General features: G+C 26.2%; 1 protein-coding gene across 1 annotated transcript in view; it reads left to right on the forward strand.

The window, feature by feature from the left end:
* Positions 1-16,712, forward strand: part of LOC142319491 (T-box transcription factor TBX20-like) — a 187,550-nt gene that overhangs the window by 54,096 nt on the left and 116,742 nt on the right. The window contains exon 2 of the mRNA XM_075356824.1: positions 5,847-6,087. Coding sequence (XP_075212939.1) covers positions 5,847-6,087 — 241 coding nt within the window. The remainder of the gene's footprint in view (positions 1-5,846; positions 6,088-16,712) is intronic.

Here is a 16,712-nt window from a genome sequence, read left to right on the forward strand (position 1 = left end):
AATAACTAATATCTTATGATATTCTTTAAAAATCGAAAATTTCTTAAAAATTGATAAAAGGAGTAATTTGGCTGTTAATCTAGAAGTATTCTTGGGTAATGTACCCAAAAGCTATTTGTCCGTTAGAAAATGTGGAATATACTTTCAAATTAGATACAAAGTGAGAGGTATATCATACTTATTTGTTGGAGAAAGCGGCGTTTTATGTAAAACTGCGTTTTATTCAAAGACTTAACCCAAAATTAACAATTCGGACTTAGTTAAATAAACATATTAATTTCACCCTAAATAAGATGTATCGAGAATTTGATGAAGAACATAAGTACAAATTTTAAGAATTAGAATCGCGTATTGCTAATATAAAGGTGATTACAAGTTGCTAATACTCAATTCCTTAAAATTCAAAAAAAATTCTTAGATGTATTTAATGGAATCAATAAGGTACGATTTATGTGATAAAATGATCATAATTAAATAAATGTAAATTTAAAAAATCCAAGCAAATCAATACTTTTGAAATGTCAACTGATAAAGTTACTTATTTTATCTTATTAAGGCCTTCTTTAATTTTTAAAAAAATTGTACAGAAACCATTTTTGAAAAATTCAACTTTGAAACCTCACAAGAATCAGTTGTGTAACTTTTGAGTATTATCGAGTTTAATTACAATCTGTTGACATACACAATGTGGTTTTTCAGCAATTGAAAAAAAAAAACGCAAATGAAAATAAACCGCTTATGTTAAATAATCAAATTATTAACTAAACCAGGTAGAAAAATTAATCACGGTTCATAAGCGTAAAAGTAATTTAAATTAATTTATTTAAAACATAATTTAGATTAAAATTTCAAAGATTTATTGGTTATTCAAGTTAATATTTTTAATTAACTACGTAAAAACATAGCACAACATTTACTTAATTAATTGTAATGCATATTTTATAACATAATAATTATTATAATAAAAAAATAATAATAAAAAACAGACTATATGGACTGTAATAATAATAATATAAATAAACCTTGGATATATTCCAAAAATTAAATCGGCGTGTGTTTTATCCAACCATGACATTTTACTGAATTATCTCGTAATTGCAGACCATTCTAACGTTCCATATTGTAAATTATCTTTCATCATGCTGTAATAGAATATTTCTACAAAATATTAATTTTAAATTGTGATGTCCTCAATTCCATAATTTCTTTTAAAATTAGAGTAAAAACAAGGAATCTAAATTATGATACGCTTAATTCAAATGTTAACTGAACCAGTTTTTTTTTTGAGGTATTATTTACCTTTAAATTTACTATTTTATTTTTTATATTAATTTATGCTGCCAAATTTCATTATTATTTGTAAAAGAGATTTTATTTTTAAGGGATGAAATTTTAGTATTTATTTATTTATTCATTTGAGTAATACAATATAATCTAATGAGGCTTATAATAATAAATATGTTACGTTGGGGTCATGGGGTTTTCTGTGAATACTAGGCAATGTTTTTAATTTATAAATTTAAGACTACTCTTAAGTTTGGGAAAATTACCTAAATAATTACTTTGTATAAATTTTATAAAAATAGAGTTGCTAATAGGATGATTTTTATTTTAATCTTAATTTTTACTTAACGTTCTATAATATTAAATAACAAAGAAAATATGGCAAAAAATCACTCTGGGAATTGTTCTCATCATGTTAAAGTCCTTTGTGCCCCCAAATATTACAATATTGATAAAAAAAATTCTTTGCATTTGTGGTGTGCATTTGTATAATGACTTTACATGTAAGTAAACGCACGGGATAGCCTACAATCATGAAATTTGATGCTGTACGCTTGCTTTACTATTCTTAAATAACAGATTAAATAATAGATGCGATTTTGAGATATTGAGTAGGTACTTTGTTAGTAAGAGGATAGACCTAATGAAATCTCACACTATTCATCACAAATATCCTTAGAATATTGAAAAATCTAAACTAGTAATGTCATTAAATATCTGTAAATTATTATTATTTTTTCAATTATAACCTACCGGCTTTAATTAAAATAGATTATTTTTTTTCAAATGAGGCGTTATGAACATATAAATAATTTTCAACCCTTATCATCAGGTATTAAGGATAATAAATCCTTACAGCTGAAATGAGATATTCCTAAAAGCTCTATATATTTCATGATTAATAAATATTGTTGTTCCAATTAATCGATTTTTTTTTTTAAACAGACGTAGTTAAGGTGAGAATTTCGTTCAATAATTTTTAAAAAGTTACGGAGTAATATTTATCCATAACTGTAAAAACTGGATTATTTTGGTGATAGAGGGTCAATTTTTAAGTGTTTTTAAAATTAATTCTAATTTTGTCAGAATATTGCAAATTTAGTTTCTAACGTCATGATATAAGACGAATTCGTGTTAATTTTAAAACTTATTTGAAAAATTATTTAGAATTTTCTTTTAATTACATTTCTTCAGATATTAAAATAGGTTAGTAAATAAATATGAAAAAAATTAGGTCGTAAGTGTAATAATAATTTCAAATAAAATAAATGGGAAAAGGAAGTTTTATGGAAATTCCGGTAACATTTAGCAAAATCACTGTTAGCTTTATAATATGTAAAGGTAATATTATTTTTGGAATTATTTAATGTGATACATGAATGTTTTCATTGATGTAATTTTTATTTTTAATCGACCTCAAAAAAGATGGTTATACATTCGATTCGTACATTTTTTTTATATTCGCGCATAACTTTTTTCTTATAATCCTATTGAAATAAATCTTGTTGCAATCGACGCAGCTGCCTTTCGCGGTGATACCATGATGTTTAAAATATTTTAGACACAAAAATTTGGTCTCAAAATGGACAAAAAATATTTTTTCGCCGTCCGGCCTTTATGTTTGTATAACTTTTTTCCAATTAATCTGATTAAAATAAATCTTGCTGCAATCGATACAGCTGTTGGAACATAATGTTTAAAAAACGTTTTAGACACAAAAAAAGTTTTTTCGCCGTCCAGCGGGTAAGTACAGACACTGGGAATCGTGATGTTCTATATGTATGCGTCACGTTAGATAATGTTTTATGGAGTTTTTTGGGCAGGTAAAGTGAATTTCTGGACAAGATATGTAGCACCGTTAATAAAATCATCAAAAATCGAGATATCTTTAACTTTCAGAGCCAATATACATTATATATAATATAGAGCATCGTTAGGGACAGAGGGAATCTACTAATTCTATATATGTACATCACACTACATGGTCTTCGTGGTCTTTCGCAAGGTCGGACAACCGAATTTCTTCGTAAAAATCATAACATTGTTGCCATGTCATTAGTAATCAACGTATCGACGCCTTGAGCGAAGTGTAGCACATTATTGAATCCCGTGCAAGGTTTCTCAAGCTCTCCGTCTCAGCCAGTGCTTTTTTATCGCGTGGGCTATTCAGTACTTTACGTGGATCTAAATCACTCGAAGCTAAACCATTTAAGGTGTAACTGATGCCACAAATTTAATTGTATTTCACACCCCTTTACTGAAGGTTGCTGTATTATATCACAAAAAAAGCTCTTTAACAGCGCTGAAAAAGTTATCGTTATTAACCAGATGGATAATTATGAAGTAATTATCTAAAAAAAAATAATGGGACCGACGTAAAAATGGGCTAAAAAGTAAGAAATAATTTCGTCCAAATACTTAATTAATTTCTTAAACACTTTTTTGAATCGGCGCCAGAATACATGATCATACTTATGTGGTATTTGAATCGACCTATAGATGGTACATATAAAAAGACGTAATCGCAAACGGAAAAGCAATCAAAGCGTATAAATATTAATACCATTGATGTAATATCGATGTTGGTTTTTCGATATTAATATCGAAAAATATTGGTTTATCGATATTGTAGAAAAAAGAATTTTATATCTAGAAATTAATTTTCTAGAAGCAGGCGCCGATTCTAAAAAGTGTCTAAGGAATTAATTATTTGGACGAAATTATTTCTTACTTCTTAGCGTATTTTGATGCGAGTTTCATTTTTTTTTAATAATTATTTTAACTTATTTGTTTATGTACTTTCTATCATGTTAAAAGAAATATATTTGTACATTTTATGGCATGAATTCAGCAAAAGCAAAAAAAGATTCATTAATTTTACGGAATTATTAAATAATATTTTTTCTGAGCTGAATAGAAGGTTTAATTCTGTAGTCTAGTTTATATATATATATATATATATATATATATATATATTTTTTTTTAAATGTGTATGTATATATGCCGTGATTTTATAGAATTTTAGATCATAATTAATTTTTAGTGACAATAATTCCGTCGTAATTATTTTGTGTTACTAATACTTTATTAGGTACTAATTTGTACGACAAGTATATGACATCTCTTCAATTGTAAAACGGTAATTCGATTAGCACATTCACTGTAACTGGGTATTACCATATAATTAGCTGAAATTCAGCATGAGATAACAATTCGATTCACTATGTGAGTTAGCTCTCCGAATACAATTCCGAGAGAATTTCAGTTTACTACCTTACAATTATTGTTAGAATATTAATGTACTGCATTTATAAAAACGAATCAACGTAATTCGGCAGTCATACAACTTCACTATTCGTTATAAAATAATTAAGTTGGCTACAATGGTGCTGAAATTTCCTAGCTTTTGTAAAGTTAAAAATTTAATAAGCTACATAAACAAACTGTAAAATTTTCATTAAGTTCAATCTCCTTCCGGATACAATATTTTCTCGTACCTTCTACCTACCCGAATTAAAAAGAAAGTAATGTAATTAATAACCAAATATTTTCGAGCCATCTCTGTAAATTCCATGATAGCAGATTTCATGAAATTTAAAATCAAGTAGGGAAAAACTATATAGATCAATAGAAGCGCATAAATAAAATATTTAATCTAGATTATTTTATTATTTTTACTAAACCAAGATAAAAATTTAATAAAAAGTAAAAATAGAGTTTTAAAGCTACTTTTTTGTAACGAAGAATATTTTTGTAGATGTAGGCTTATTACCTCCTGGCCTTTTATGGTTTGTAATCTTCAAGGTTTTTTTTCTCAAAACTCTTAGTTTTCATTAAAACTCCACTTCCACTCTCATAAACATAATTTAGAGCAAAAAATATATATTTTTTTAATTCAAGATTAGAGAGAACGTAAAGAATAATTAGAACATTTATTATTAGAAGAATACGTGTATTACTCTTTGATACCTGATAAGAATAGAAACTCTTCTTTCTCTCATAACACTTCTCAAAGAAAAATAATAAAATACATAAAATTGACAGGTAAAACTCTACTAATATTTTATAGAAATAGTATTTTAGATATGAACGCTAAATGTCTAATTTTTTCTCTGAATTAATCTAATTTTTTTGAGAAATTAATAAAATAAATAATATCTTTAATTTTTAGGCTTAGTATACTAAATCAAATTTCAACGTTGTTGAATTTTTTTGAAGTTTAATACAAAAAAATGTAGGCTAATTAAAGTAACTAAATATATGCACATATAGGGAATCTTGTACTAAATTTAGGATTCTAAAAACGTCGATAAATAAGTAAATCCAACTGGGATCATTTTTTGAGTGATAAAAACACTTTATTGCTGTATATTGCAACAACCGGGAAAAATAAAGATTATAAACTTTATTAAATCATCTAAAAATCGAATAACCTAGTACTTTACTTTTCTATGTCAAAATATATATATATAAAAAAAATAATTAAATAATAATAGATTTTAGAGTTATTAATCTTTTTTTTAAAATTATTATTTGATATTTTTGTTTGTTTTTATTTTTAGAAGGATCAGTACAAGGTAGTCGAAAGAGGCGTTGTAGTCCAGTTCAAATCAAAGGTGATCGAGATACGCCACCTGAGATATCATCATCAACGCCTGGTGAGGATCCTATACCGAATCCTTCGTTACAAGAGCGCTGCACTTGTGAGGAATTACGAAGAGTTACTTGTTCTTTAGAGACTAAAGAGTTATGGGACAAATTTAATGAATTAGGCACGGAAATGATCATTACAAAGACTGGAAGGTATGTTTTTATACTACTCATTACATTTTTTTCGTTATGTAATTTTTAAGCAATTTTATAAGATAGAGGAGCCGCTATCCTTCAGCCTTTTATAAAATGACAATATACACGTACGTCTACCACACGAATTACAAGAATTAATCTTACAAATACATTTTTTGGGTATCCTAATTTTCATTTCTCTTCCAGTTTGTGTTACAAAACCAGGGGAAAATATTTAAAGAGATTGTAAATTAAATATATATATATATATATATAATTATTCCCAATACAGTATAATCATTCTGTTATGTTAATTAATAATATTCATTTCCAAAATCAATTTTATTTTTTAAAACTGACAATAATTTTACGTTCGATAGGCTTTTATTAAATGAACCACTGGGGAAAAATCGCTCACGAGATAATTAGTTTAAACTTAGTTATATTACTCACCTTTGTATAATTTTATGCACAAATTTTATTTCAGACTGTTCAAAGAGAAATCGAATTAGTTAATAATTGAAAAGAATTTTTAATAAATATTTTATTGATATTTACTTTTCATATTACCTAGATCAAAACACGAGACACGGACAAGATTATTCAAAATCTATGAAACAAATATTTTTGTTCATATATGTGACACAAAAAGGTTAAATAAAATAAAAAAAATTTAAACCAATTCATGATTAGATCAAATTAAATATATAAAAGATGCAAAGCTAAATGAATAACATACAGTATCAACCACTACACACCCTAGTTATAAAACTCGATTGATACTATAACACATCTAGATTTTCTGTCATAGAAAGAAAATCAGCAAATGAAAATTTAATCTATAAATTATCAATTTTTTTAATATAAATTTCATAATGATGACACAAAGCAACTATATTTCAAATAAATAAATTTCTATCTTCAGAGTAATATCAGAATTACCTAAAAAAGAAAAAAAAGTTATATATCAACCGATCAACACGCTTTCCAAACAAAAAAGTTTTTTATCACATCGCAAAGCCGGTAAATTTAATATTTCCAGTTACAAAAATTTTTTTTGTGATATTTTCAATATTAAGTAAATTCTTTTATAACTAATTTTCTACAATTTTAAATAGCATTACCTTTAATTTAATACAAGTTTAAGATAAATTGAAACAAGATTGATATTAAAATCATATCAAAAGAAAATGTGTTTTATTGATTAAATATAGAGATAAAATTTTAATTTTTGAAACTTTCTTTTAATAAGTTTTAATATTCAATTGTTTTTATATACAGCTAATTTTCCGCAAGCTACATAAATAGCGTATCGTAATTGTTATGCAAAACTATTTTTCCAACAATTCTAAAAATGAATCACTTAATTATAACTAATTAAACATGATTTAAGTTACGTAATCTAAGTTAATTTAGTTATAATAACTTGTAACATTTCGTTAGGACTCTTATACTCATAGGAGAAAAAAATTCTTGATCCTGAGGAATATTAGTTTTCAAAGCTGTAAAAATTTTACAAGTAACTATTATTAGTAAAAACGTGTTATGTAAAAAAATAATGCAGTTAATCTGCTACAGAGTTCTAAACAGTAAATGATAAGACTGTTTCTGCAGGTCAAACTTCGCAAACAAGTCAAACTTCGCCGGGTCTTAGGGGATGTATTCAAAATATCTTAAATTTTCACTTTAGAATAACAAATTTATGGCACAAAAGGATGAAATACATGGAAAAAAAAATTGTTAGATATTTGGCGGAAAAATGTATTCACAACTACTTAAGATTTAATTATTAATTAAATTCTTCAATTCGTTCTATAGAGATAAGAATGGTTTGTCAGCAAGTTCATACATTTACGGTTGGTCCAACAAGACTAATATGTAAGACTACTTCAATAAAAGGCAACCCCCCCCCCCAAAAAAAAATGGTTTTATTACAGCGTGGTTTTATTACAAATGTTTTGTTACAGCAAGGGTCGGATAATAATAAAGAAGCTAAGTGTATATTTTCTATAATATTAGATTGGACGCGGAAATATATATTTTTAAAATAATTTGAACGCTAAATTTAATTGGAATTGGACGAACCTGTATTAATTGTTCTCTGAGGATTGATAGTCATAGCAACAAGTTTTTAGGAAGTTCAACGTTGTCAAATCAGCACACAATGAATCGTTACTTCAATCTTTGTCATTCGTCAGTTGAAAACTGCTCTCGGAGTGGGATACATTACACCGTGCAATTCTGTATGTTTTGGGAGTGAGCAACATTTTGGGGTTTTATTGTAAATTATTCATAACTGTAAAAATCTCACTTTTCGGAAAAGTTACGTATTTATATTTTATAAACAAAGGGATTTATTGGAACTAATTTTTATATTTATGTCCTTTAGAATGTTCATAGTTACTTCATGTCGTGAATACTATTGATTTCATAGAATATTAGCCTATATCAATGGTATAAAAAAACATGACATTTCAAGAATCTATCATTTATCCATGAAATTGAAAACCGACCTTATTTTACTGTAATATCTTTTCTTTAGATATAAAAAAAACTTTTTCTAAAAGGAGTGGAGAAATATTCAGAAACTGTCTAAAAAAAGCATGATTGAAATATTGGAGTCCGTCGCCTTGACAGTTTGATATCATAGAATTTGATTGACAAATTGGGCACAGATGGCAGTTCCCGCGAGTTGCGTGCGTGTCATTGTGACGTCATGATTGTAGCACGTCGTTAACTTATCCTCTCATGTCCACCCATCTTGTATACATTACTATATAAATTGTTGTTACCTTTCCTTTTCTATTAAGTTGCTTGAAAAAATTACTACATATAAATATAAATTAAATTAAATAACCTTCTATGTTTACCTTCTTCCGATTATATATAATTTTAAACGTGATTTTCGTATACGTTAGCTGTTCATTTATACTATTGGAAAAAAGAAAACTGAAAAGGATCTGTGAAAAAATATCAGACCTTAATAAAAATGTAATAGCGTTATTATTTGAAAACTTAAGAAGTTGTATTACATAAAGATTTAAATGTGGTGGTTTCGGATATGGCTGCTTTAATTTTCGTAATGTTCTGAGTAAATAGAACAAATGTAAAGCAAAAAGAATAATTACTGCAATAATACATGAGTACATATTATATTACCAGTAATAATTACAATCGATTTGTAACGTTATGAGCAGTAATGTAGGTTAAGATTAAAATAAAATCATGGTCCACAAAAATAGAAAATTAATGTGCTTAATAATTATTTAAACCTTAACAAATAAATATAAATTTATCTTAATACATATAAGAAAAATGGTTCATAATTAAAATTTTTTGTAGTTTACAAAATATTATTAAGTATAAGAAGTAATTTAAAACAATTTAATTCCCAGTAACCCAAAGTTACTGTTTCAAAACAGTATCTTCATGTCCATTATTTTGTGTGACTTGCTACTTTAATGTATAACATTAAAACATCGGACTTATACATCCTTAAGATTGAATAAATGGAATTATAAAAAGATATGAAATATAATGTATTTTGTATTGTGAAGTGAAAGATACAGAAAAAAACAATAACTTTATGTTTTGAAAGTAACAAATTTTAAACGCAAAAAAATCAACGCGATAAAGTAGGAATAATTACAATTTTTTATTTTTTTTGGGGGGATTTTTCCAGGGCAAAAAATAGTTTCGTGTTTTCATCGCCTGGGAAGATTTGTCACAAATATATGTTACATTATATATTCTGGAAAAAAAATCGCAATCTGCAATACAGTAAATAACATAGATATTTGGAACACACTACAGTAATTTATATATTTGAATATAAACGAATGGCTCTCAGAAATGGGAAAATAGAAGATAACACTTTACTATTCCCGAAAGTTGATAAAGCAGGAATCTTTTCTGTACAAATATTTCCGTAATTCGAATTAATACCATCCATTTATACGAAATAAGAAAGAACAAACGACGAAAAAAGTCAACGTTTTTCTGATATTTTAAGATTCTCTTCAACGAGTAACAACAGTTTATCCATATGGGGGTTTTATGGACAGAATCTTTATATTAATTTATTGATTTTTACTGTCTATTTCAGTTTTCCTTATGGTTGTAACGCGTGCAAAGAAAATGAGGTAATAGTCAGAGTTACTTTTTCTGAGAATAATAATGATTATTATTTTAGCCGGCAACTTCGAATCACTTTATTTCTCACAATCTTTTGTAAGCTTGGCATGATGTGAACTTCTGAAATTGGTACCCCAATTCTATTTTAACTTATTTTATTTCTGTTCTCTCTAATGCAAGTAGCAGTAGAGAACTAAGGAACCAAATAATTATTCGTTGGGTATACAGAATTCATTTAAAAATTAAGATAAAACCGAGGTAAAAAGTATTATGATAAATAATTTTCTTACTGTATTAAACTTTCTGACTGATGTTGGATTTTACGAGTAAATTGAAAAAAAAATATTAATAATCTTGGGTCACTTTCTACAAAAATAGTACGTTAGTGACCGTTTTAAAACTTATAAGCCTTTTATTTTTCTGTTTAGTCTCCGGAACCACTGTAAGGTATTGCTTCAGAGGATGAATGAAGATGATATGTATAAATGTAAATGAAGTTTAGTCTTGTACAGTCCCAGGTCGACCGTTCCTGATATGTGTGGTTAACTGAAACCCAACCGCTAAAGAACACCGGTATTCACGATCTAGTATTTAAACCCGTACAAAAGTAACTGGCTTTACTAGGATTTAAACCTTAGAACCTTTGACTTCGAAATCAGCTGATTTGCGATGCCGAGTTCACCACTACACCAATCCGGTGCGCCAAAAACTTATCAGCCTGTAAGTATGTTACGCTACGAATTCAGATCTTGAAGTCCAGGACGGAGGATAACATAAAAATAGAACCTGTACAATTTAATTTTTAGATTTTTGAGAAATATTTAGTAATATCAATCAAAATAAAATTTTAATGAATGTAGGGTTGAAATAAATAAAAAAATGGCGTTATTTATAATCTGTCAAAGAATAAGATAACAGTGATTGTAGTAGGTGTCCAAGAAAAGTAAACTGTAGTACTGGGAGGAATGAAATGATGTCAGAGTCTATTGCATTAATACCCGTAGAAGAGACAATTAAAAATTTAAAAGAAGAGTTTGAGACTAGAATAATAATACAAGTAGAAAATGATATACTTTTTTAAACGGAATTAAAAATAAGTTAAAAGGAAAATTGAACGATATTTATTCTCGATAGAAAATAAATGTAATCTTAGTATTAATAAGAGAAATAAAAAAAAAAACGTGTTGCAATTTGACAAAAGATAAAATATCAGTGATTAAACATTAACATAAAAAAACATATTATATATTAATACTCAAAGAATTCTGATACTTAGAAAAAAAATTACAAGGGTTTGACAATTTGAGGATGATATAAGCGCAAAATATCGTAAGAAAAGAAAGCCTTCGTTCAGGGAAAAATTAATAAGTATCAAACAAATAAAACTATTACCTTCTAATTGCAAAGAAAGTTTTTAGAATATTCGTATGGAATGTACTGAACGACAACCGACGGCAACAGACAATCAGAAAAGAAAAAAAATTAAATATGTTACGATGTTAAAAATGAACTTTTTTGTTAAATTACTGATAAAGAAGTTTAAAATGAATCAAAGAAAAAATAAACTTGATAAAACGATTTACTAGAACTATGAGTTAGGTTACATTTTATGATACATGGGGTAATAAGTTAGTAATTCGAGTATAGAAGATAAAAACAGTAAGAGTGATAAAGATTCGAATATATAAGTAATTAAAGGTACAGAATGTAACGAATATATTTAAATTAAAAGGTTGTGCTGAATAGAAGAGAATGAAAAAGAGCATCAAACTAGTCGAATGATTAAAAATAACTATTTCATAATTTCTGAAATACTGTAATCTATAAAGATAATAAAAAATACATAGAAATTGTATATTCAACAGAAAGCAGAACAAAATTCAAATCCAACACATATTTTGTGTTGGATTAATTAAAAAACTACCAGCAGTTATGTAAGGTGACACCAGGACGAGAATAGCAGCTCCAACACTAAACATAGAACAAAAGTTAATTAAAAACATAAAAACGGTTTTTATTCATCCTAAAATTTGGTTTGATTTCTAACGTTAAACAATTTTCATCATCGAACAGTAGAAAAAACAACACAACATATTTATATAAATAAAATTAATCTTTTAGTTCAATGTATGTATGTCAAGCTTTGTTTTAATTAATAAATACTATAAAAAAATGAAATTACTCTTCGTTACGTTATATTTCTTAAATTTGTATTGGATATCTGAAATTAATTTACTTAAATAATCTTTATTATACATCTTCTAAGCAGGCTATAACTCGATACTGTTATGTATTTGTAAAAAATGATTTTTCTCAGAACGTTGTAGAGAATTACTGTACATTCCAAAATTTAATGATCACGTTTATTTTATGTTATACGCAGCTAGTGTGTAATTGATAAATATTATAAAATGTTTTAAACGAGACGTATAAAAATATTATTAACGTTTAATCAAATTATTATTGTATGAATAATATAAAAATTTATTTTAACTTAAAAAAAATATAATAAATAAATTTTAATGATTAATTTCATTATAAATGAATAAATAAAAAATACACATAAACAAAAAATAACTTACTTTAATGCACTTTGTGACGTAATAATCTCAATCAGTACTATTTCAATGAATTTCTGGTCCTCAATCTTGTTCTGAAACAAGCAAAAGTAATTTAACAAATAAAAATAATGACATTCACTGATGTTTTTAAGAAATTTGTTCAAGTAAAATTTTCTTTTAATAGTAAAGATATTATTATGAATTCCTCCAATAGAATTTTTTAATAAATAAATACTTTAATATATCAGAATATAATTGTTTATAATATAGATTACGTCGGAATTGTAGGTATACCATTCCAGGGGATAAAAAAGAAAATACTCTAGCATCTACAAAGAAGGAATAAGGGAAATATTGGAGAAATTTTGATCAAAAGAGCTTACAAAGGAGATGATGGTAATAATAGAAGTAAGAATAACGGTGATGTGAATATGAGAAGATAAGTAAATAAAATCGGTTCAGTGTAAAGAAATAATTCTGAATATAAATAAAAAATAATCTTTAAGGGGTAAATGGAAAATTATTTGAGCGTACATTTTAATTCACTAAAATTAGTGCAAAGAAATATGATTTACGTGAAAGGAAACATTTTAATTTCATTCAATGATATTGGAGTTTAAGTCTTCTGGATAGTAAATTAGTTTAAAAAAATGGAATTTCTTAATACTATAATTTATTTAACGGTCATTAAAAATGGAAGCAAAAATAGCCCTAGGTTTGATTTGATGCAAGAGTATATTGTTATTTTATTATCTATAAATGACTATTATTAACTTATTTATATTATTATAATTATTACTATTATTATATAGTTCAGATATTTATAAAAAAAAAAAAACACTTTGAAATGTTGAAACTTTTAATTACAAAAACAAAATTAACATTTGACAGCCAGTTATTGTAAACCTAACAAATTGTTCTGTTTTATTTTACTTAGCCCCAAGATAATTATTTATTTTAAACAAGAGTATAGAAAAGCATAATTAATATTTAATAACGATAATAAATTAGTGATTGATTAAACTATTTCAAAGTGAAACATTTCAAGCGTGTTTGTATGAGCTCGATGAAAATGAAATCAATTCGATCAGTCCACAAAAAGTTACTTCTAAAACACCCAGCACTACATGGGCAACATATGTTCTAGTATTATTATTATTAATAAAATTAATTATCTGGTTAGGATATTATGTAATAAACAGTAATCTAACAAAGAATTATTTTTTCATAGTATTATCGGTGAATAAATCTTACCCAAAATTATCTGTTTATACTGAATAATTATGTTTTAATTTTAAAGTGTGAGCTTCAACTCGCTGTAATAAATTTCACCAACGCTGGATTATTTAAGAACATAAAGATCAGGTATTATTTTGTTAAAAAAAAAAAAATTGTTTGAAATCCGTTTTAAAAGCAAATTTTTATAAAATATATTAATTTTCGAGATCTTACTGATTTAAGAAGTAACATATTACTAAAATATTTGACGAACATTTTTCTACATCCACTATTTAATATTTATTCGTACCAAGTATGTAATAAAACATTTATTTGTTTTTTATGAATTTATGTAAAAAAAAAAGGCCTGAGATATGAACAGATATTTTTCCTACTATCGAAATAGAAAGATCATTTCATGCAATAGAGAATTTGAAGTTTTGTATTTGCTTCTTATCCGATAGTTAATTATACTTATCGATTTTATGATTTATTATTGTTATAAGATTAATTTCTTATTACAAAATTTTTTAAAGTATATTTAATTAAATTTTACACTTCAATCACTTATAAAATTCTCCCGGGTTTGAAGACTAAAAAAATGCTATTTGTTAGTGAATTTTATTACATTATGAGTTGTTAAACATTTTAATTTAAAAATCCAATCAATTGAATTTATAGATATTCGTTGTTTTAACAGTATATATAATTACTTAGAGGTGTACAATTATTATTAACTTATTTTTCTATGTAAAAGACGAATTGACATTTGTCAGTGTCCACTTCTAAGAAAGAAATGAAAAATGGTTATTTAAAAGTACAATTTTGGGACTAGTACATTTAATCAATGTTTTCTTTACTTTCTGAAACAACTTATGGTAGCAATGGTAATAGCTCTTTCTTACTATTAATTAGGAAAGAAAATTATCTGATAGAGGCACAAAATATCAACAAAAAAAAAATTTGTTTAATGTAATAAATCCATAATCATTCACCCATAAAGAAAAATAACTATTTCTTCAAATCGTATTTAACAATTTCTTTATTAAAAGATTATTTTAATTATTTACACAATTTTTCTCCTTGAAAGATGAATGAAGTCCACATCACTTGACTTCCACGTGACTTCCTTTTACGCCTATTAAATTTGATATACACATTTTTTTTTTTAATGAAAAGTACAAAATTTTATTTTATTAATAACTTCTGGTAATTTTTCATACTTTTTTTTTATTGTTATTATTTAATTTAATTTAATTTTTTATTGTTATTATTCATCATATTTTTTTTATAGTTAGAGGTTAATAATTATTAAAAATCAATATATGTAAATTAAAAAAAAAAGTTAAAAAAAAGGAGATAAAGTCTGATTCGAAACGATGTGCCTTGCCTTGCTTTGCCTTGCAAGATCCAAATGTTTCATTAATTAAAATTTTATTTGACTATAACTCTGGAACCAATGAAAATAAGTACCATTTATGATACGAGTATATCGTTGAAAAGCTCTCAATGAGGGCTTATTATTGCAGTTAAGAAAAAGTCTGAAATCCAAATTTTTTAGATTTTGGGCTTTTTTGGACACTTTTGGTCCATTCGATTGCAATCAAAAGGGGCGGTACACATCTAGATGTACAACAGTACTAAATAAAAAATTTCAACATCGTACGGCTAATCGTTTTTGAGTTATACGAGATAAATACGCATATACAGACGTCACACTGAAACTAGTAAAATGGATTCACGAATGGTCAAAATGGATATTTCCGTTAAAATCTAAAAACCGAAATTTTTCGCGATCACAATACTTCCTTTAGTTCGTACAAGGAAGTAAAAAGTTAAAAAATTAAGGAATTCAGTATTAACAATTCTAAACACTGCAGAAATAGAAATTCAGTAAAGAGAAACGATGAGAGCTGTACGAAAAAGAACATTATGTTCATTGAAAGCAACTGATTCTTTCAAATTTAATTAATTTTCATACATTATTTATTTTAAACCGATTAAAAAAACAGGTGATGCTCTTTGTTTGACTGGTATGTTTTTTAATGTAGATTACTGTATTTTATCATGTACAATCATCGATTTCGATGATTTACCTTTTATTTTATACATGGATTTCCTCTGGTGATTGTGCAGTTTCTTCCACAAAAAGTTAACATAACTAAAATGTTAGAATAAAATTGTAAGAATTAAACATTCTTTAACTTTGTTCTTTTTGATATTCAGGTTTATCTCACTTTTTAATGTCAATTCATCAATTATATGTATAAATATTTTCAAATGATGGAGACGTCAGGTTAATCCAAATAATAACCTAGGAATATCTATGCAAACAAAATGAAGCAAAATAAATTATTGCAATGAAAAATCGTATTCCAATAAGTAAAATTAATATATATATATATTTTTTTTTTAAAATTTATTTATATAAATAAAATACTAGGGTAAGTCACTTATTATCCGCAATGTTGTTATAAATTTGATTGCAATACAAATAGGAAACTTACATGTACATCATTTTTCAACATAGTTTCCTTGCATTTCAACGCACTTGGTCACTCGTTGCACAAGGTTCCTGATGCCCTCATAAAAGAAGGTTTTCGGTTGAACTGTGAGCCAGGAATGCACCGCTTCTTTCACTGTTTCGTCCGAGGTAAATCGATGGCCCCCTTAGTGCCTCTTTGAGTGGACCAAACAAGTGGTAGTCAAAAGGGGCAAGATCAGAACTAT

This window comes from Lycorma delicatula, chromosome 2 (assembly GCF_047948215.1).
Source record: "Lycorma delicatula isolate Av1 chromosome 2, ASM4794821v1, whole genome shotgun sequence".
Taxonomy (NCBI): domain Eukaryota; kingdom Metazoa; phylum Arthropoda; class Insecta; order Hemiptera; family Fulgoridae; genus Lycorma; species Lycorma delicatula.